At 40.9% G+C, this 19,638-nt stretch overlaps 1 protein-coding gene across 11 annotated transcripts in view; it reads right to left on the reverse strand.

Annotated features, from left to right (window-relative positions):
* dgki (diacylglycerol kinase, iota) overlaps positions 1 to 19,638 on the reverse strand; it is a 90,310-nt gene that overhangs the window by 53,914 nt on the left and 16,758 nt on the right. The window contains exon 1 of one of the 11 annotated variants that reach the window (XM_079817987.1): positions 2,117 to 2,237. The exons of the other annotated variants lie outside the window; for them this stretch is intronic. Within the exon in view, the coding sequence (XP_079674113.1) occupies positions 2,117 to 2,211 (95 nt within the window). The 5' untranslated portion in view covers positions 2,212 to 2,237. Of the gene's footprint in view, positions 1 to 2,116; positions 2,238 to 19,638 lie in introns of those variants that run through there. 11 annotated transcript variants of the gene reach the window in all.

Here is a 19,638-nt window from a genome sequence, read left to right on the forward strand (position 1 = left end):
AAAATTATGATTTATTCCTTTAAAAAATAAGTAAGAGATCATATGTTAAGATCATAATTTATTAGTGTTAGTATTATTACACTGAGACATATCTAAATTCTACTGTACAACAGTAATATGTTTGTCAAGTTAAACCAAACTTTTATTTTGACAGGTTGCCGTGAAGACTTTTGAGTTTCTGTGTGTTTATGATATGACTATACGTTTTTTTTCAATTGAAACTGTAAAATGCTGATGAAGTGACTCTCAGAGCGGCTCTGGAGATGAAGTTCATACATTTATGTGATAGCGAGACGGCAGAGGCTGAAAACAACATGAGCGTCACGTGCGCTTCAGTGTGTGTGTGGGCTAAATAAATCTGCGAGTCTACGCCATTCATTCACAGAGACACAGAACATTCTAGATTTGTATTTAAATAGTGTACTGACCTTCTTTTTATTTATTAAATACCATAAAAATGACTGGATTCCACAATTTCGTCTGTGCTTTCTGCATCGTGGAAATCATAGGGCCCTAAACTTTGGCATTGGCTGCAGGTGTGTAACCACACTTCAGAACGTTTTCAGGTTAGCCATTGCTGTGTGTTGTGTTTGAACAAGTTACAGGGGTGACGTCACATGGTCTCTCTTACTCTCGTGCCCAGATGTGTTCTCAGGTACCGAAATTAGTACTCGGTAGAACCGACGTAATTCGGTCGCTGCCCTTAAAAATACAGAGTACGGTACCCAACCCTAGCTGACAGGCAGGTAGTAGGACATCCTATCATTGCATTCTGACCGAATGCATTGATTGGACGAACATTTTATGGTCCTACGCCTTCCACAGACGATATATATACATAAATGTAGACCACTTAGTGATTGCTAGCAGGATATGAGGAGACTTTAAACCAGCATAACAAAAAAAATGTTTCTGGAACAAATCACCTACCCTGCCTTTTAAAAATTCAAATTCAAAAAACAATGAATCTAACATGTCTCCTTTAGGTTTTCAGAAGAGATCTTAAGGTCTTTCTCAGACAAAGTTGACAGGGTGACTTATGAGCAACAAAATGTTCTCCTGGGATAAGATGACACATGCACCTGAAAAAACTGCTGTGATGCAAACATGCAATATGTGAGAAAGTTTGCATTAGAAAACAACGTGACTACTGAATTATCAGTGTAAAACTTGTGCCTGTGAATGAGTTAAAACGTTGAATGGTCAAGATTGCACTAAACCGACAGAGACAGAGGAAGAGGTTGAGACTTCCATATCCTCTTTCCCATTGCAGTCAGGTAAATGAGTAACGCATTTCTGTTTAATATTATTCCATTGCATTAAGCAAATCAATCATCGATGTCCACTGTTTTAAGACACCTTACATTAGGGTGTATAATCAGTCCTGGGTAAACACAGTGTCATTTGGCGGACAGCAGAACATATCACTAGAAAGTAATCAACTGAGTGCATGGCACGCAGGCAGAATGGAACACAATTTGAGATAAAGGATACGCCACATGCCGACCAGAGCCGGTGGAAACAGACAGGAAGAGCAATCAGTGAGACTGCTATAATGGAATTAGTTCTACTAAAACGGGCTCTGACAGTGGTCTGGCTTCACCCAGAGATCTCAGATGGATGATGTGCATGTGTGTGACATTCATCATCAGCCAGTATGCATTTGCCATGCAGAGGCAGACATGAAGGGCTGGACAGAGGGTTTACATGTGCAAACGCTGGGGATGGGCATTCAATTTAGTGGACGCTGACTCTCCCTCCCTCCCACGATACCCTGCGGTAATATCATCCCTCCTGTGTAGTCATGGCAACAGTCCAACACACGCCACCGTTGGTGTATTTAAGTCTTAAATCTTGTTGTCAGCATCATAATCTCTGTCCCCTCTCCCATTGTCTCGGCCAATTAGGTTTTGTAGTTGTGTGTGGGTTGAAAACTCCCTCCACGCTTTAAGTCAGGTGTCAACCCACATACACAGCTATGATATCATCTCTCCGCACCGCCCACTCTCGATCTCACTAAGAAAAGAAGCAAAAGTGTGGAGTTCTGCTGCCGAAATGATATGTTGCAACACCTGGTCGAAACGGATTGAAAAGACAGCCCAAAACTGGCACTGACCTGTAGCCCAGAAGCCGGCGATACCAGGTCACCTTCCGCTTCCGCCCTTTCCCGCACACTCGGTTCTCCTCTACGGTCTTCCCGGCCCTGATCATCCTTCCATTCTGCCTTTTCAATTTGTGTCCCCCTTTCCTAACTACCGGTGCGCTTCCTACCTCTTCTCCAGCGGCATCCGATGTTGGGCAAGAAGAAGGCTCGCTTCCACCGGTGCAAGGTAGGCTGACATCACTGTTACACATGGCTGCCTGCTAGAGCCCAAGCACGCCTAACACACCCAATCGCGCACACCCTCCCGCTGCCAGTGTAGCGCTGAGATCATCAGGCCGTTAGATAGCCGAGACCTGACGGAGGATACCTGAGAACCGGGGGGCGTGTACGGGTGTCAGATCCTGTCCTGTCACCAGAGACAGACAAGAATCTCTCACAATCATCATTGCCATCGTTACCCCCAGAGAACCGAACCACAAGGTCAGCCCCACGTCTAGCACTTTGAGCTATTTTAAGGACTATTATGTAACCCAAGGTGACCTTATGCAAGGCAATCTATGGGCAACCTGTTACAAAAGGGACACTTTATCCACGGATCTGTCAATCTAAAGGAGTATTCGACTGGCTCTCTGCTCTGCCCAGACTGATTGAGTGACTCTACAGGATGTGACTTCATTTTCTGACCTCACACTTTGATGATGCAAAGCTTTTTGTGAGGAATCTGATTATGAAACAGCTAACAGTCATGGATCTATGTTGTTCAGTTAGTGTCTGGTGAGTGATGTACGCCAGCAAGTTCTTTCATGATTTGACTAGTCCAGTGTTTCCAAATTCTGTCAAGTCCCCCCCAATAATTGGAAACGCCAAATTGTCCCAATATTTGAAATTCCTGCTGTCCTTCATTATGTAGCGCTCTGTATGTTGTTGTCAGGATGACAAAAAGGTTTAAAAAATACATTTTAGTCTGGTTTGCCTAAGTGGTCTAACAGCGCTCGTCAATGTCAAAATTATTGAGATGGCCAATCAAATCAAAGTAGGCGGGGTTTACGTTCTCTTTTGGCTTGTGCACTGTGCACAGCCTTCACACACAGACAAGCTCATCAATCTATCGCTTAATGCCATTGCGGAGACTATTCTTTCCGGTAAAATCACAAAACAAAATGCACACACATGTGTCCCTGCTCTTAAAGGGTTAGGGTTAGTCATTTATTACTTACCCTCATGTCGTTCGACACCCGTAAGACCTCCGTTCATCTTCCGAACACAAATGAAGATATTTTAGTTGAAATCCGATGGCTCAGAAAGGCCTCCATTGGCACAATGCACTTTACACTCTCAAGACCCATAAAAGGTACTAAAGACATCGTTACAAAGTCCATCTCACTACAGTGGTTCTACAATAACTTTATAAAGCGACGAGAATAGTTTTTGTGTGCAAAAAAAACCTAAATAACGACTTATATAGAGATGACCGATTTCAAAACAATTGGCATCATGAAGATTCGAAACGTTATGAATCAGTGAGTCGGTTCAGCGGTTTGGATCGCCAAAGTCACGTGATTTCAGCAGTTTGGCTGTTTGACACGCGATCCGAATCATGATTCGACTCACTGATTCAATTAATTAATTAAGTAATTAATGACAGAATTTTCATTTTTGGGTGAACTAACCCTTTAATATACAATCATTGATGAACCTCATTGATTTTAATGAAGAAGAAGAAGAAAAAAAAACTATATGAGGGCGGATTAGAGAACCCGAAAACCTTTGTCACAGTTTACAACAATTCTACCACCAGACCACTAAGGAGTTCAAATTCAAATATTGTTTGCAAATAGTCCCAAAATGACTATTTCCCAACTAGAATTAGACCTAGGATTTTGTTCACTGTTCTGTTTCTTTATGCTTTATATATAAAAAAAACAATTGGTCCCCTCCAATGTTCAAGACATGGTTATGGCCTTGCTGTAAAGACTCAGATGCCTTTGTTCGTAACCACTCGTCAAGCCCGAGCTTGCCCGCTTTGGACCAAGGTATTCGGTGGGCCAAAAAACTCTGGCCATTCGCCCTAGCGAGGCCCGATCAAGCCCCAGAAGTGACAAACCCGACAGGCCCTGGCACACACTAGCACGCCTACATTTGGCCTGACAGCGGAAACGCGGCTATTGTGATAGAGTAAAAATAAGGTTGAAAAGGAATGATCCTTGTCTATGTCACCAATGATGTCAACCAAGTAACATGAGGACAAAGAATGATCTGGAAGCGATCTTTTGGAATTGCTTGCAGATAGAGTCTCTGATCTTGTCACTCTCTCTACTTCTGCATTGCTCAGTCTCTCCTTGCAACTCTATAACTGGGTCAGTGTGCTCGCTGTGATCCTACCCGCCCGCGGGGCCCTGGCGAACATGCACTTGAAGGACAGCTTCTCTGAGCCTCACCATTACCAACTTCCTCAAGGCTACTGGCGCTCCACAACACAATCCTTCTTCCTCTCCTCATTTTCATCGGAGCAGGATGTCCTTGACACGGACCTTTTTTCCTCATGCCTCCTTCTCGCTCCAGAGATTAAGATCTGAGACTGAGACTGGGGGGTGAAGCGCAAGCGAGAGAAAGATGTGCCAAAAGTAATAAGTATAACAACCTCAACGTGTACACAGAGCTCCAGCGAGACCCCACGACTGAGAGGAATCTTGGGCCGATCGGTGATCAGTGCTAATTCAATCATCGTGCTTTTATCTGAAGCCAGCAGCGTCCTGATAAGAACGTGATGAACAGAACAACACAAGAATGTTTCAAGAGGCAATACAGAATGTTCTTGATAAGAACATCACACAACACATTAACAGCACTTCATTTTTAGGACACGTCTTTTTATCGGTTTATCAAATTACCAGTACGCAGGTGTCCCACGAGTCTGCTTAAAAAGGCACAATTTGTAAGATTTTTAACGTTTTCAACAATGTTTAAATCCAGAGAAATCAGCTATTTTATTACCCAGCATTACGGACCGTGTCATTGCGTCGCCTGTACAGTTGTGTATTGTTTGAATTTTAACGTTTCCGATTCTGCTTATGGATTCCAATTCTTATCGATTCCTAATTTAGATTCCAATAGGGTAAAAAAACAAACCTTAGATATCATTCACATTTATTATTAGGCTATTGTAGCTGAATACCATTAACAAATATTAACATGCTAGCAACGTTTGCCTACGGTTTAAAAATACCATAGCAAAAAAAATATATATTCAATAAATAAATTTCAAGCATTATTAAAGACAAGTAAACACTCAGTAATTAAAACTAATAAACAATTGAGCAATTGTACAAATAAATACAATTGAACAAAGATAGGGTTGAAATAAACTTTTCAGGTAGGTACAGAAACTGTAAATCAAATAGCACTGCACTTTATTAATCAAATATAGGCTATACAATTACAAATATAGTTAAAAGTTGTTCTGTCTAGAACAGCAAGTGAATTTTCTCGTCTTTTGTTGTTTGATTAACGTTATCATAGAGACGGCATCAAGACAATCTGCCATCAACGACATAACCGACTGTGTTTACGAGAGTATTCTGACAATTTTGTGTGTACTTGTCCATTCGCATGCTGTGCAAAAAGACAGGTAAGAGAACTCAGTTCATTATCGCACACTTTTCATTCACTATGAGAAGCCGTTTTGTGTGTGTGTGTGCAACGTGTGTGTGTGTGTCTGCAGCACAAAAAGCAGCATGCGTGTCTTTTTTGCGCTCAAATGGTTAAAAATCACAATAAAATGCGCACACATTAACCGAAAAGCGGAATCGAAATTCGCATTTCTTATTGAATCACCGGTTCTAAAACGGAACCGGTTCTCGATACCCATCTCTAGTCGCCAGTCAATGACGTCATATCCGAGCTACCCTTGATTTCTGTAGAAACATGGAAACACCAAAAGACTCTTCAATATAGTATTAATTTTATTAGACAGGCGAGAAACTGTTTGGATAGATACATTTTTCAACAGAAAACTACTCATTGTAATACAGCGTGACACAGTTACATGGGTTTCTTGATGATTTTTACCATGCCTCAGAGACAACGCTATTTTGTCAAGAGGCTAACATCGCATAATCAGAAAGAGCTTTCTCCATCATACAATATATTTACAAATTAATTGCATGTCATTTAGCAACAGTTATTTAGTCAGCCTGTTTTTATAAATATGATATTCTAATGCTGCGTTTACACCAAACGTGAATAGAGCGTCAAAATCGCGTCTACCGCGTCAAGTTGGACGCTTGAACATTTTGCATCCATTCGTCTGTCCAATTCACTGTAGACGTGCGAATGGATGCAAAATGTTCAAGCGTCCAACTAGACGCGGTAGACGCGATTTTGACGCTCTATTCGCGTTTGGTGTAAACGCGATTATATTTATACGCAAAGTATAAATTGAGCGTTTGAAGCGAAATAGATGCGCGTTCAAGGCGCTTCAGGAGAAATATGTCATAAAACACCACTCTGCCTCTTTTCATTTTCATTAAAAATATATATTAAACATTAATAGCCACACAAATGTGGTCCAGGCAACTCCTACATTATCTTCACTGCATGTATATTTAAATATCCTTAAAAAAAAAAGTTATGAAACTTGTCTTTGCCCTCAGTCAAAACGATTTGGCAGACAACAAATTATAGATTCATGACACCAAAGATCACCCGTTAGATACACACAAGATGAACCACTACAGAACATCAGAGCCAGCGGCAAACGTCAGAAGGACTAGCCGAGGAAAGGCTGCCTTCGCCGGGGTTAATGAGCTCTGAGCGCCCGGTGATTGCCTGGATCTCACAACTCCACAAACACAAGATTCTTTTTTTATAATAGGCACTCTCTTTACAAATAAACCACAGATTTGAGCTTTAAACAACTACATTCCCACCTGAATATGTCTTAAAACTACATTTTGTGACACAATAGTAGTATTTTAAATTATGCAGGGTTTCTCATCACGTCACTTTACCACGTGACAGCAGCAAGCAGGCTCCTAATTGGTTAACGTGGCGCAAATTGACGCCAAAGTTCAGATTTTTCAACTCAGGCGTCAGATGCGAATTCGCTTCAAACGCATGAATGCACAAAAAGCACCACTCGCATATCGCGCAAGACACTCAATTTGTGTCCAATTCGCGTCATTCCTGCGAACGGGACACGCGAATGAGGCGGAATCGCGTCCATTGCGCCACGCGAAAGGCGTCCATCGCGCCGCAGGACCTCCAGACGTGCGTCAACGCGCCTTTCCATTGACTTCACATGGAAATCACTCGCGCCAGACGCTCTATTCGCGTTCGGTGTGAACGCAGCATAATATCTACATTACTGCAAAGTGCAACAAGTCTCTCACACCAGCCACCGAGCGAACACACAGAGTAGCATTATAACAACTTTCAACACACTCAAATGTATTTAGCATCATTGTTTTAATCATATAAAACAGCGCTGCGTTACCCTACATACACAACGAAAAGAGCGGAAGCGGCCAACTGCAGCATAAGCATAATAAAAGCTTAGAGACCGGTGTTTCACGCAGGTCTCGCTCATTAGCATTCGCTCCCAAAGGCTCTCGGCTCGTCCTGCTTCATACATTCACTCATTCATGAACATGATTTCTGCCCGGATTCCTTTCCACCGGCTGTGGAGGTATAGGGTCAAGACTACAACTCCCATGATTCCACGCTCCTTCATGGCGTCATCTGTTTTAAACAAGTGACCTCTAGCAGCTAAACTTACATACTGTGCCTTTAAACTGTGTCACATTTGGGATTGTATAGCCATAAAAACATTAGGAATTCCTCTGGGGATAACTTGTTTCTTTTTATGTACAAAGCAGCAACTGAGGACTTTGTCCTTGCAATACTGTACTGCTAGTCACTTTGGATAAAAGCATCTACTAATTCCGGGTTTCCCAAGCTTTTTTGAACCAAGCACTCCTACAATGACCCCAAAGGTTCCAGCCCCTGTGGTAAATGAATGCTTGCTTATAAAGTCTTCCAGAGCCATTCATTGCTGCTGTGCACTATCCTCGAAATGTTCTCAGAGAAACATGCTGATTTCAGCATCACACCTGCTGCAATTCAGAAGAGAAAGAAACATTTTCAGACCCTTATGCTACTACGAATGCTTTGGCTGCTTACTCTGTCCCAAGGCAAGGATGCCGTTTCTAAACTACTGCATTTACACAAATGTTTCATGAATAAATGTGTGGCCAGGGTATTAGTCATTCAGTTTGCATGTGTCGGGGCCGAATTCCCTCAGGTCAGGGTCTTTTTGTATGTAATGTGTGTGTCTGTGATGTTGTTGTTGTGACTGTGTGTGTTCATGTGTGTGCCGGATGGAGACACATTTCTCTCATTTGCCCCTGAGCTCTGTCACTGCAGCCTGACACACACCTACTGACAATAGCAGGAAAGCTACACACAAACACATACACACACGCAAACTCAGCACATACATCACACTTGTGACCGGATCATGGGGAAGAAATAGAAGAGGTAGGTGGACACATCCGTGGGCAGATCCAATCATATATGGGTTACTTCACCTATTGACAGTTTTGACCTGAAGAAAATAAACTCTTGTAAACACTTTTCACACTCTCTCTAGTTTATACACACTAAACAAAATGGTGGAAAAGACATTGTAAGAGTTTTTTATTTTAATAAAATTGCCTTTTTTGCTTTTTAATGTTAATCATAGCTAGCATTTAATGTATTCTAAACTGGAGAAAATACATTCTTGTAAACACTTTTCACACTCTCTCTAGTTTATACACTAAACAAAATGGTGGAAATAACATTGTAGGTTTTTTTTATTTTAATAATTGCCTTTTTTGCTTGTTAATGTTAATCATTGCTAGCATTTAATGTATTCTAAACTGGAGAAATAAATTCTTGTAAACACTTTTCACACTCTCTCTAGTTTATACACTAAACAAAATGGTGGAAATGACATTGTAAGAGTTTTTTTATTTTCATAATTGCCTTTTTTGCTTGTCAATGTTAATCATAGCTAGCATTTAATGTATTCTAAACACAACACACTTGAATATTTTTCACCCTTTTTATATAATGTGATAATTTAAGTTTAATTGGGAACAACACATTACAAATATTAGGGTTTTTTTAGTGACGTCTACCTTTTTTTTCTTTCCAGGGTTCATATCTCCTCTCAAGCTCTTCCCTGACACGGTCTCCTACAGTAATAGTAAGATCAGATGGCACTGGAATCTGCCCTGGTTATTTCACATGACATTTTCGCACATACAGAACAAACTTTACTGCTATCCTTCTCGGGATGTCGTGTTCGCTCTTGAAAACCCAGATAACATCTGCGGTGGAGCTGGTGATGGAAAAGCTCAGCAAGCCTGATTCACTGACAGATAAATGATCTTCACATCTTCAGTGATTTCAGCTAAATTAACTTTGCGTCTTCTGATTGCATGATAAAAAAATCCATGCAAAATCCAGACTAACCATTCACTGGCAGAATGTGTTTGTATCTGCGCGTGACATGTATGTGTAGTTGTGACCAATCTAAGAATGGTTTATGCATGTGCGCGCTAATGGAAAGACTAGCTTTCAAGTGTTTTAAATGCATTTGTTCGCCCAATGCATTCATATATATTCGTTAGCACAACGTCAACATGCATTGAGAGCATTGTGAATAAAATGTGTAACAGAACTCCCATCCTGCTGGTATAGCGGTCAGACAGGAAGCCTGGGCTTTTCCCGCTTGAACTCCCCAAACAACAGCGCTCAGATATTTATATCCATCACCTCCCAGCCTCACGCAGCGACACACACATTCCCTCCACAGTCCACTAATGACTGTCATCCCTTACATGTCATTCTGTCCGTTCTGTCTCTGCTCTGTCTTCCCTCATATCGTCTTCTCACATGAGGGACAGCAGAGTGTTTGCATGTCCTTTCCTCATAGCGATGTGACAGTGTGTTCCTCAGTCTTTCTCTCGGCCCCTCTTTCCTTCCTCTACAGATATATAGGGCATGTTTTCGAAGAGAGGACATGAAACATTTTCTACAGTCTTTCTCAACATCTTCTCTGGTCTACAGTAGAGATGTGCACAAGTACTTGAGTACTCGAATATTCGGACATGACAGTGATGATCGATATCGGTACCTGAGGTCTGATTGGTTAGCGGTAGGACAGCATGCCATCCCAACCGGCAAAATTAAGTGAAACTATGGATTTGAAAGTGTGGAATCACTTTGATCATGAAAATATGAGTGCAAGATGTGCAGCGGAAATCTGCCATATACACTCACCTAAAGGATTATTAGGAACACCTGTTCAATTTCGCATTAATGCAATTATTTAATCAACCAATCACATGGCAGTTGCTTCAATACATTTAGGGGTGTGGTCCTGGTCAAGACAATCTCCTGAACTCCAAACTGAATGTCAGAATGGGAAAGAAAGGTGATTTAAGCAATTTAAGCGTGGCATGGTTGTTGGTGCCAGACGGGCCGGTCTGAGTATTTCACAATCTGCTCAGTTACTGGGATTTTCACGCACAACCATTTCTAGGGTTTACAAAGAATGGTGTGAAAAGGGAAAAACATCCAGTATGCGGCAGTCCTGTGGACGAAAATGCATTGTTGAAGCTAGAGGTCAGAGGAGAATGGGCCGACTGATTCAAGCTGATAGAAGAGCAACTTTGACTGAAATAACCACTCGTTACAACCGAGGTATGCAGCAAAGCATTTGTGAAGCCACAACACGCACAACCTTGAGGCGGATGGGCTACAACAGCAGAAGACCCCACCGGGTACCACTCATCTCCACTACAAATAGGAAAAAGAGGCTACAATTTGCACAAGCTCACCAAAATTGGACAGTTGAAGACTGGAAAAATGTTGCTTGGTCTGATGAGTCTCGATTTCTGCTGAGACATTCAGATGGTAGAGTCAGAATTTGGCGTAAACAGAATGAGAACATGGATCCATCATGCCTTGTTACCACTGTGCAGGCTGGTGGTGGTGGTGTAATGGTGTGGGGATGTTTTCTTGGCACACTTTAGGCCCCTTAGTTCCAATTGGGCATCGTTTAAATGCCACGGCCTACCTGAGCATTGTTTCTGACCATGTCCATCCCTTTATGACTATCCTCTGATGGCTACTTCCAGCAGGATAATGCCCCGTCACAAAGCTCGAATCATTTCAAATTGGTTTCTTGAACATGACAATAAGTTCACTGTACTAAAATGGCCCCCACAGTCACCAGATCTCAACCCAATAGAGCATCTTTGGGATGTGGTGGAACGGGAGCTTCGTGCCCTGGATGTGCATCCCACAAATCTCCATCAACTGCAAGATGCTATCCTATCAATATAGGCCAACATTTCTAAAGAATGCTTTCAGCACCTTGTTGAATCAATGCCACGTAGAATTAAGGCAGTTCTGAAGGCGAAAGGGGGTCAAACACAGTATTAGTATGGTGTTCCTAACAATCCTTTAGCTGAGGTTACAGTCCTTCAAGCCTTCAGGGGTATTTTCATGGTAATAAAGTATATTTATACTTCAATGCTAATCAACATAGCCTTTATCACTGTATAGATTACTATGAAATAGTATGTTATGTGCCTTATTCTGTGTAAGAAGCCACATCATCTCAGAGAAGAATGCTCAACTGTCATTATGAAGTGAGTTTGGAGTAAAAACATGTTATTAAATGTTGTCTTTCGTTGAACAAATGCTTCTCATGTTTTGGAAAGATGTTTGACACGTGTTGCTTTTTCAAATGCACGTTATAAGCAACTCAAACTCGCAGTGCTTTCAGAGATCGAGCTGCATTTACTACTGATCACAGAGCCGCGCTTCACTGACAAGCTGCGCATAAAAATAAATAAATCACAGCTTTTGCAATTTCATAATCGCACTAAGCAAAAAAACGATTTCGGGTAGGGCTGTGCGATATTGAAGAAAAATGCGATATGCGATATCCTTGTTAAATAATGCGATATTCGATACGATATTGCTTTAAGGGTGTAAAATCTATTTCTTTCCCCAACTGATATCTTTCACTTAAAGCATAACCGACTGTGTTTACATGAATACTCATCAAGACATAACTGTGTGTATTTGACAGTTTGAGTGAAAAAAAGAACGGCTTGAGCGCACGTTTCGTGTGCGTGTCAGACAGCGCGAGACAGCAAGGAGTTGTTTTTTGCAAGTTATTGTGTTTAATAACTCTTTTTAACGTCAAGCAAGTCACATAAGTAACAGTCGTGTTACTTCTGATATATGCATCAACCTAAAATGTAAACTTTTCACAATGTTGAAGTAGCCTATTAAAATCATTCGCATATTGCGTGCCCTTGCGATACATTGCGGTACATTTGCGATATTTCGATATATTGCGCAACCCTAATTTCGGGTTAATTGCGATTAATCGTGCAGCCCTTATACAAACCGTAAATAAATCCCGCTAGCGTACCGTTTTGCATATCACGCTTATCACTTTCTTCATTCCAGTTGGCTCATGTTATGAAAATATTTGTGCATTTGAATGCTCAGGTAAGATGACGTAAATTATAACAGCTTTCTGTTTGTACCGTCTTGACTTCTTTCCTCGCTTTCATCACTTTTGCTTTTATTTTCCCATTAGAGATCTCTCTCTCACAGACGCCGTCCAACTAGAGCCAACAGTGCAGAACACTCGAGCCGACCAACGCTCAAAAACAGCCCGACATTGCCTGATGGGCGACCGTCGGCTTGGTGTGTCCTGGCCTTAACTCTAGCTTCATCTATGTCTCTTCTTTCTCTCTCCTTCCCTTTCTTTCCCTACCCTTCTCGTCAGGGTCAAACTTCAGTTTCGCGCGGCAGACCAGCTGCTGTGGGCCACATGCACCTCGTCCTTCACCACATGAAGGAGCACAGACACTCCCCCCCTCCATCCCTCTGTCCTACATTCATCTCCCTCCCCCTCGTCTTTTCTCCTCTCGTCTTTTTCACAGTCTGATTAGCTCATAATTTTGCTTTTTTTTAAGAATGCTCGGATATTTCTGCTGGAAAACAAGACAAAAATACTGATAAAGAGAGAGATTTTTGTGCAGTGCAGCGGGTGCAGGGGCCGTGGGTGGTTTGGCTTTGGCGAGTGCCGTTCACGCGGATCCGAGTGCTCCTGGGTAATCGCCTCTCGCTCTATTCATTTCAGTCTCTTCTGCTTTCTGACACTTTCTCCTGTTAAAGATCCTCATGCGTAGCGACACCAGCTTCCTGCCACACATTTTATGTTCCTCCAACTCACTGAAAGACTCAAGAGGGGAAATTAAAAAGGTGATTCTTAAAAAATAAGAACTGAATTCAGTCACTCAATTGACTGAATATATAAAAGTGAAATAGATTTGTACATGTTCTAAAGAAAATATGAAGAGGTGCTTCCTCCTGTAAAACTCGACACTATTTTATTGCATTGCTATGGAGTGTTTTTTAATCTTGTTGCTACGCGGTTGCTAGGGTGTTCTGGGTGGCTACTTAGCGGTTTAGTTAAACAAGCTCACCCACAAGTAAATGATATTCTCTTCTCTTGATATGGCTCAGATCCCTTCTTCAATGTAAGTCTATAGTTCTTTTTCACCTGGTTATCATCCGCCAGGCACATATTGTAAGGATGAAGCTTGTTCAAATCACATTTAAGCAATAGTAATAGCGATGCTTGTCTTAGCAAACAGCGCAAATCATTTCTGCAGATGAATGGATTCATTATACTTTAAAAGCATAGCATCTCACATCAAAAACAAATCCTTGCGGGTAAACCGTATGGACAGCAGTTCTTTATTAAAGCTGTAAATAACAGTGATATTTTTCTCTGATGCTGACATTTATCGCAGACAAAATAATAGTGTTATGTGCACAGTTTGCTCTTGCATGTAAAATTTGTTGTTTCAATTGCTTTGCGGCGCAACAGAAACAGCTGTGACACATTTCCCGGTGTTTTCAGGGAGAGGTCCAGACCCCCTGCGGTTTTTGTGTCCTTCCCTTGACTGTCTGTGACCTGACACACACACACACACACACACACACACACACACACACATTCAAGTCTGCCTTTTGGCCAACAACAATCACAGGAAACCAAGTCAGTTCAGTCCCTCAGAGATTAGTAACAACAACACCACGACAGTATGGCTGAGCAACATAGTTTTTTTTAGCTATATACTGATAATTGCACGATATTCTATATGCATATGCTATATACAATAATATATATATTTGGTGCTAGCAACACCAAGGTCAAGGGTTCGATTCCCCTGCATATACAGGTCGCTTTGGATAAATAATCAGCCAAATGCAATACATGTAAATGTATCTTATTGATAATTATGCATTTGCTCTGAAAAGACTTCAAAGAGGAAAAATAATTTCAACTGAAAAGCCATTGTAGCCAATTAGATTAAAGAGTTGGTTCACCCAAAAATGAAAATTCGGTCATTAATTCCTCGCCCTCATGTCGTTCCAAACCCGTAAGAGCTTCGTTCATTTTCAGAACACAAATATTTTTGATGAAATCCAAGAGCTCTCTGATCCCCTCCGTAGACAGCAACACAACGACCACTTTCAAGGCCCAGAAAGGTAGTAAAGAGATTGTTAAAGGGATAGTTCACCCAAAAACGATTTATGTTTATCTGCTTACCCCCAGTGCATCCAAGATGTAGGTGTCTTTGCTTCTTCAGTAGAACATAAATGAAGTTTTTTAACTCCAACCGTTGCAGTGTGATTGTCATATAATGCATGTCAATGGGGATATTTTAGAGTATGAGAGCAATGAGAGTAAAAACACATAGACATACGAATCCTTATTAAACCATGCGTCTCGTGTCATGTCACGAATGTCATCTAGTATTCCCAGCGCCATAACTTCCGGCGAATAAGGTCAAAATACTGCCGCGATTAAAGATATATATACGTAGATGCCTCAATCGACCGATCCGCGCAGGCACTAATGAGGAATCTATGTATTATATCTATGATCCGGCCAGTATTTTGCATGTATTTTGACCTTATTCGCCGGAAGTGATGGCGCGGGGACAGCTGATGCACAGCCATAGAAAAAAATTAAATACATTTTTAGATCTGGATATTTTTCTTACACAAGCGCATCGATTCGCTTCAGAAGGCCTTTATTAACACCCCGGAGCCGCGTGGAGCACGTTATTTGATGGACAGATGCATTTTTTGTGGACTTCAAAAACAGAGCAACTATTACTGCTATAATTATGCCTTGATTAGCCTGAACATTTTTAATATAACTCAGATTTTATTCGTCTGAAAGAAGAATGTCATATTCACCTCGGATGACTTGAGGGTGAGTAAATCATGGGCTAATTTTCATTTTTGGGTGAACTATCCCTTTAAAATAGTCCATATGTCTACAGTGGTTCAACCTTAATTTTATGAAGCGGCGACAATACTTTTTGTGCGCAAAAAACAAACAAAAATCGGGACTTTATTCAACAATCTCTTGTCTTTCGTTTCACTCTCCAACGCAATCTCTTTACTACCTTTCTGGGACTTGAAAGTGGTCGTTGTGTTGCTGTCTATGGAAAGGTCACCTCAGGGGTCAAAATATCTTCATTTGTGTTCTGAAGATGAACGAAGGTCTTACAGGTTTGGAACGACACGAGGGTGAGGAATTAATGACAGAAATGTCATTTTTGGGTGAACTAACCCTTTTACAATGTTTAATGCAAGAACTAAAATACGGGAAAAATCTAGTTCAAAATTTTTTCTCCTGCATTTTCATCACCAAATTAACACATTTTATTATTTGCATTTCAATGCACAAATATAAACGTACAAATTAGCAAACAGTAATGTTTACTAACTAACATTCTTCACAAAAAAAAAATGTATATGAAAAATGCCGCAGCACCGTGCAAACAAATTATTGAATGGATTATTTGAAACTGACTCTCACGAAAATGAATCAAACTCAAGTTTTATAGGAGGCAGGTGAACTCTCTGTACTGCATGCGATGTTCTCTCAAGTCAGATATATTCTAACGTGACAATACCGCGTCGTGCGCGCTCTGCGGCTCCGCGAGTGGGAGCGTGTGGGATCGGACTGTATAATTACATATAACTGTGACGGTGATGCTTTTGTGTGTGAGTGAGAGAGATTAAGAGCATCACTGGCAGAGTATGTGGGAGGGTTGGATCCCACTCCTGCCTGTACATAAACCTCCTCTAGCTCTTTCTTCTCTCTGTTCTCCTCCTCTGGCTGCTGACACCTCCATAATTAACCTCGGCGTTTGGCGCAGGGTGCGGGGGAGGAATCGGAAGCACGCATCTCTCCCCTATCTGACCCATCCATCTGCTGAAAATAGCCCCACCATCAAGAGCAAAGCTCGGGGCTGAGATGGACTCCGGTGGACTGCACACCTACAGAAACTGCTTGAGTTGGAAAATGAGTCCCAAAAGTCCACTTTATACTAACCTCTCCAGAAGAGCAAGAATAGTCACTATAATTTTCAAATGACTATGTTCACAGCCAGACTTTTAACTGTCCAATAAAGTCTGATCTACTTTGCAGATTATTCTGGACAAGGGCCCACTTAGAAGTGAAACGTGGAGGTAAAATAATCAATCACAGCTGGGTCATTCTGTGTCAACTCAACTCAACCGTTTACTCTTGGAGCCATATCAAGATCCTGATATCTCTGGAATTAAACCATATAGCCTAAGGCCTTTAAAATTAAGATACTAAAAGAAAAGTTGGTTGAGAACCAAAAACAAAAAGGATAGTAAGAACACTCTTTAAAGGAACACTCCACTTTTTTTGAAAATAGGCTCATTTTCCAACTCCCCTAGAGTTAAACAGTTGAGTTTTACCGTTTCCAAATCCATTCAGCCGATCTCCGGGTCTGGCTGTAGCACTTTTAGCATAGCTTAGCATAGATCATGAAATCTGATTAGACCGTTAGCATCTCGCTCTAAAATGACCAAAGAGTTTCGATATTTTTCCTATTTAAAACTTGACTCTTCTGTTGTCACATCGTGTACTAAGACCGACGGAAAATGAAAAGGTGGGATTTTCTAGGCCGATATGGCTAGGAACTATACTCTCATTCCTGCGTAATAATAAGGAACTTTGTGGCGTAACATGGATGCAGCGGCGCAATGATATTACGCAGCACCGTGACAACCTGCTTGCACAGGGGGACTATTTTCAGGCGCTGCATAGTATCATTGCGCCTGCTGTACCCAAGGATTATTATGCCAGAATGAGAGTATAGTTCCTAGCCATATCAGCCTTGAAAATCACACCTTTTAATTTTCCGTCGGTCTTAGTACACAATGTAACTACAGAAGAGTCAAGTTTTAAATAGGAAAAATATCAAAACTCTTTGGTCATTTTTTGAGCGAGATGCTAACGGTCTAATCAGATTCAATGATCTATGCTAAGCTATGCTAAAAGTGCTACCGCCAGACCCGGAGATCGGCTGAATGGATTCAAAAACGGTAAAACTCAACTGTTTAACTCTAGGGGAGATGGAAAATGAGCCTATTTTCAAAAATAGTGGAGTGTTCCTTTAATACTTCTTGAGTTATAGGTATGCAAACTTTGGGGGCAAAAACTTGAAAACTGCTTTTTTCTAATTTTGGAACGGTCATCATTGACATATAATGCAACATAGATTGCTAAAGTCAACAGATTTTACTAAAAGACCTATGAATTTCTCTGTTAAAGTAAAATAATGATGCTGCCATCTTTCTAAAGTAATTTTTACCCCACTGTAATTTGGCTCCAAATCTCAGGTGGAAATTGTCATTTTGACCCCCCTCTACAAAATAGTGGGTTACTCAAATATTCATCCATCATCACATTTAATAGAAAGTGCATCTGCCCATCAAATAACGTGCTCCACACGGCTCTGTTAATAAAGGCCTTCTGAAGCGAATCGACGCGTTTGTGTAAGAAAAATATTCATATTTAAAACTTTATCAAGAAAACTTTCGACCGACCGCCTTCCATGGAAAAGTGTTGAATGTTGAAAGTGAAACTCAAGATGAGTACGTGACGTCATGACGAGCGGACCTGGTCGCGTTAGTCTTTCAATCAGCAGGGGAACTTTAAAATTTTTTTCCATAAATTGAACAGGGAAGGCGGTCGGTCGAAAGTTTACTTGATAAAGTTTTAAATATGGATATTTTTCTTACACAAACGCATCGATTCGCTTCAGAAGGCCTTTATTAACACCCCAGAGCCACGTGGAGCACGTTATTTTACGGACAGATGCACTTTTTATGGACTTCAAAAACAGAGCAACTATAAATCAAATTGTAATGCTTGGATTAGCCTGGACTAGTGATGCACCGATCAGGATTTTACATGGCTGATTCCGATACCAATTTTTTTTCAAGCAAACTGGCCGATACCGATTTGCGATTTATTTTTTTTTGCACAATAAAAGAATGAAAGTATACATGAACAAGATGTTTATTTGGTATTTAACAGGCCAAATTGGCTTTTGGCCAATGAAAACAAGTCCGCAATCTGAAATCAACAAAATTGAATTGGGTTGAATTTATGTGAAATTAAAGGCAACAACTGCATATGCTGCAATCCAAACAAAGATGTTACTTAAATCAGCATTTGTTTTTAAATTCAGTGTAAAGAAAAAAAGTATTTACCAGAGAAATTAAATAATAAAACCAAAGTATATAATTGTTCCAAAATGTTAAATCAAATGATGTTAAGTGCAACGAAAAAAACAAAGATGCTGCAGCAGGTGCTTTTTAAATCAAATTAACTCAATGTAATTTTAAGGTAAAATAAAAATGATCATCCTATACAGAACTGATAGTATTTCATTTCAAAAGTGCATGCATGTTCTTCTTTACAAAAAGAAGTATTTCGGCTTTGTCACATGGTAGTCCGTTTCGTTTTCATCAGATCCAACACGTGAAAAGCTGAGCTGAACAAACGCTCACTATCTAGGCTTGTGCAGGGCGCGGAGAGGTAAGCTCGCGCAGGAAAGCGGCTCTTCATTCCCCGTCTCTTCCCTCAGTTCTCAAGTTTCCGTTTGTAACACACAAGTGACATGTTTGCGAATGATTGCAATATAGGCGCATGTGCATGCGGGCGCACTTCCGGAAAAATCGGCAGAAAAATACAAAGAAAACCAGCCGGTTGCAGATCGCGTACTAGAAGCGAAAACCGTCCGGTTCCGATTTTTGTCCGGTCAACCGGTGCATCCCTAGCCTGGACTTTTGTAATATAACTCAGATTTTATTCGTCTGAAAGAAGAAATGTCATATACACCTAGGATGACTTGAGGGTGAGTAAATTATGGGCTAATTTTCATTTTTGGATGAACTATCCCTTTAATAGCTAAAGCTCAGCACAATAAATCAAGCACTAAAGAGAAATAAAATAAAATAATAGAAGAAAACTCTAGATAATCTATAAACACTCAATCAACTAGTCAGTTGTGGACTATTAGTCACCCATCATGATTCATCTCTAC

Source organism: Gobio gobio, assembly GCF_949357685.1.
Source record: "Gobio gobio genome assembly, chromosome: 5".
Taxonomy (NCBI): domain Eukaryota; kingdom Metazoa; phylum Chordata; class Actinopteri; order Cypriniformes; family Gobionidae; genus Gobio; species Gobio gobio.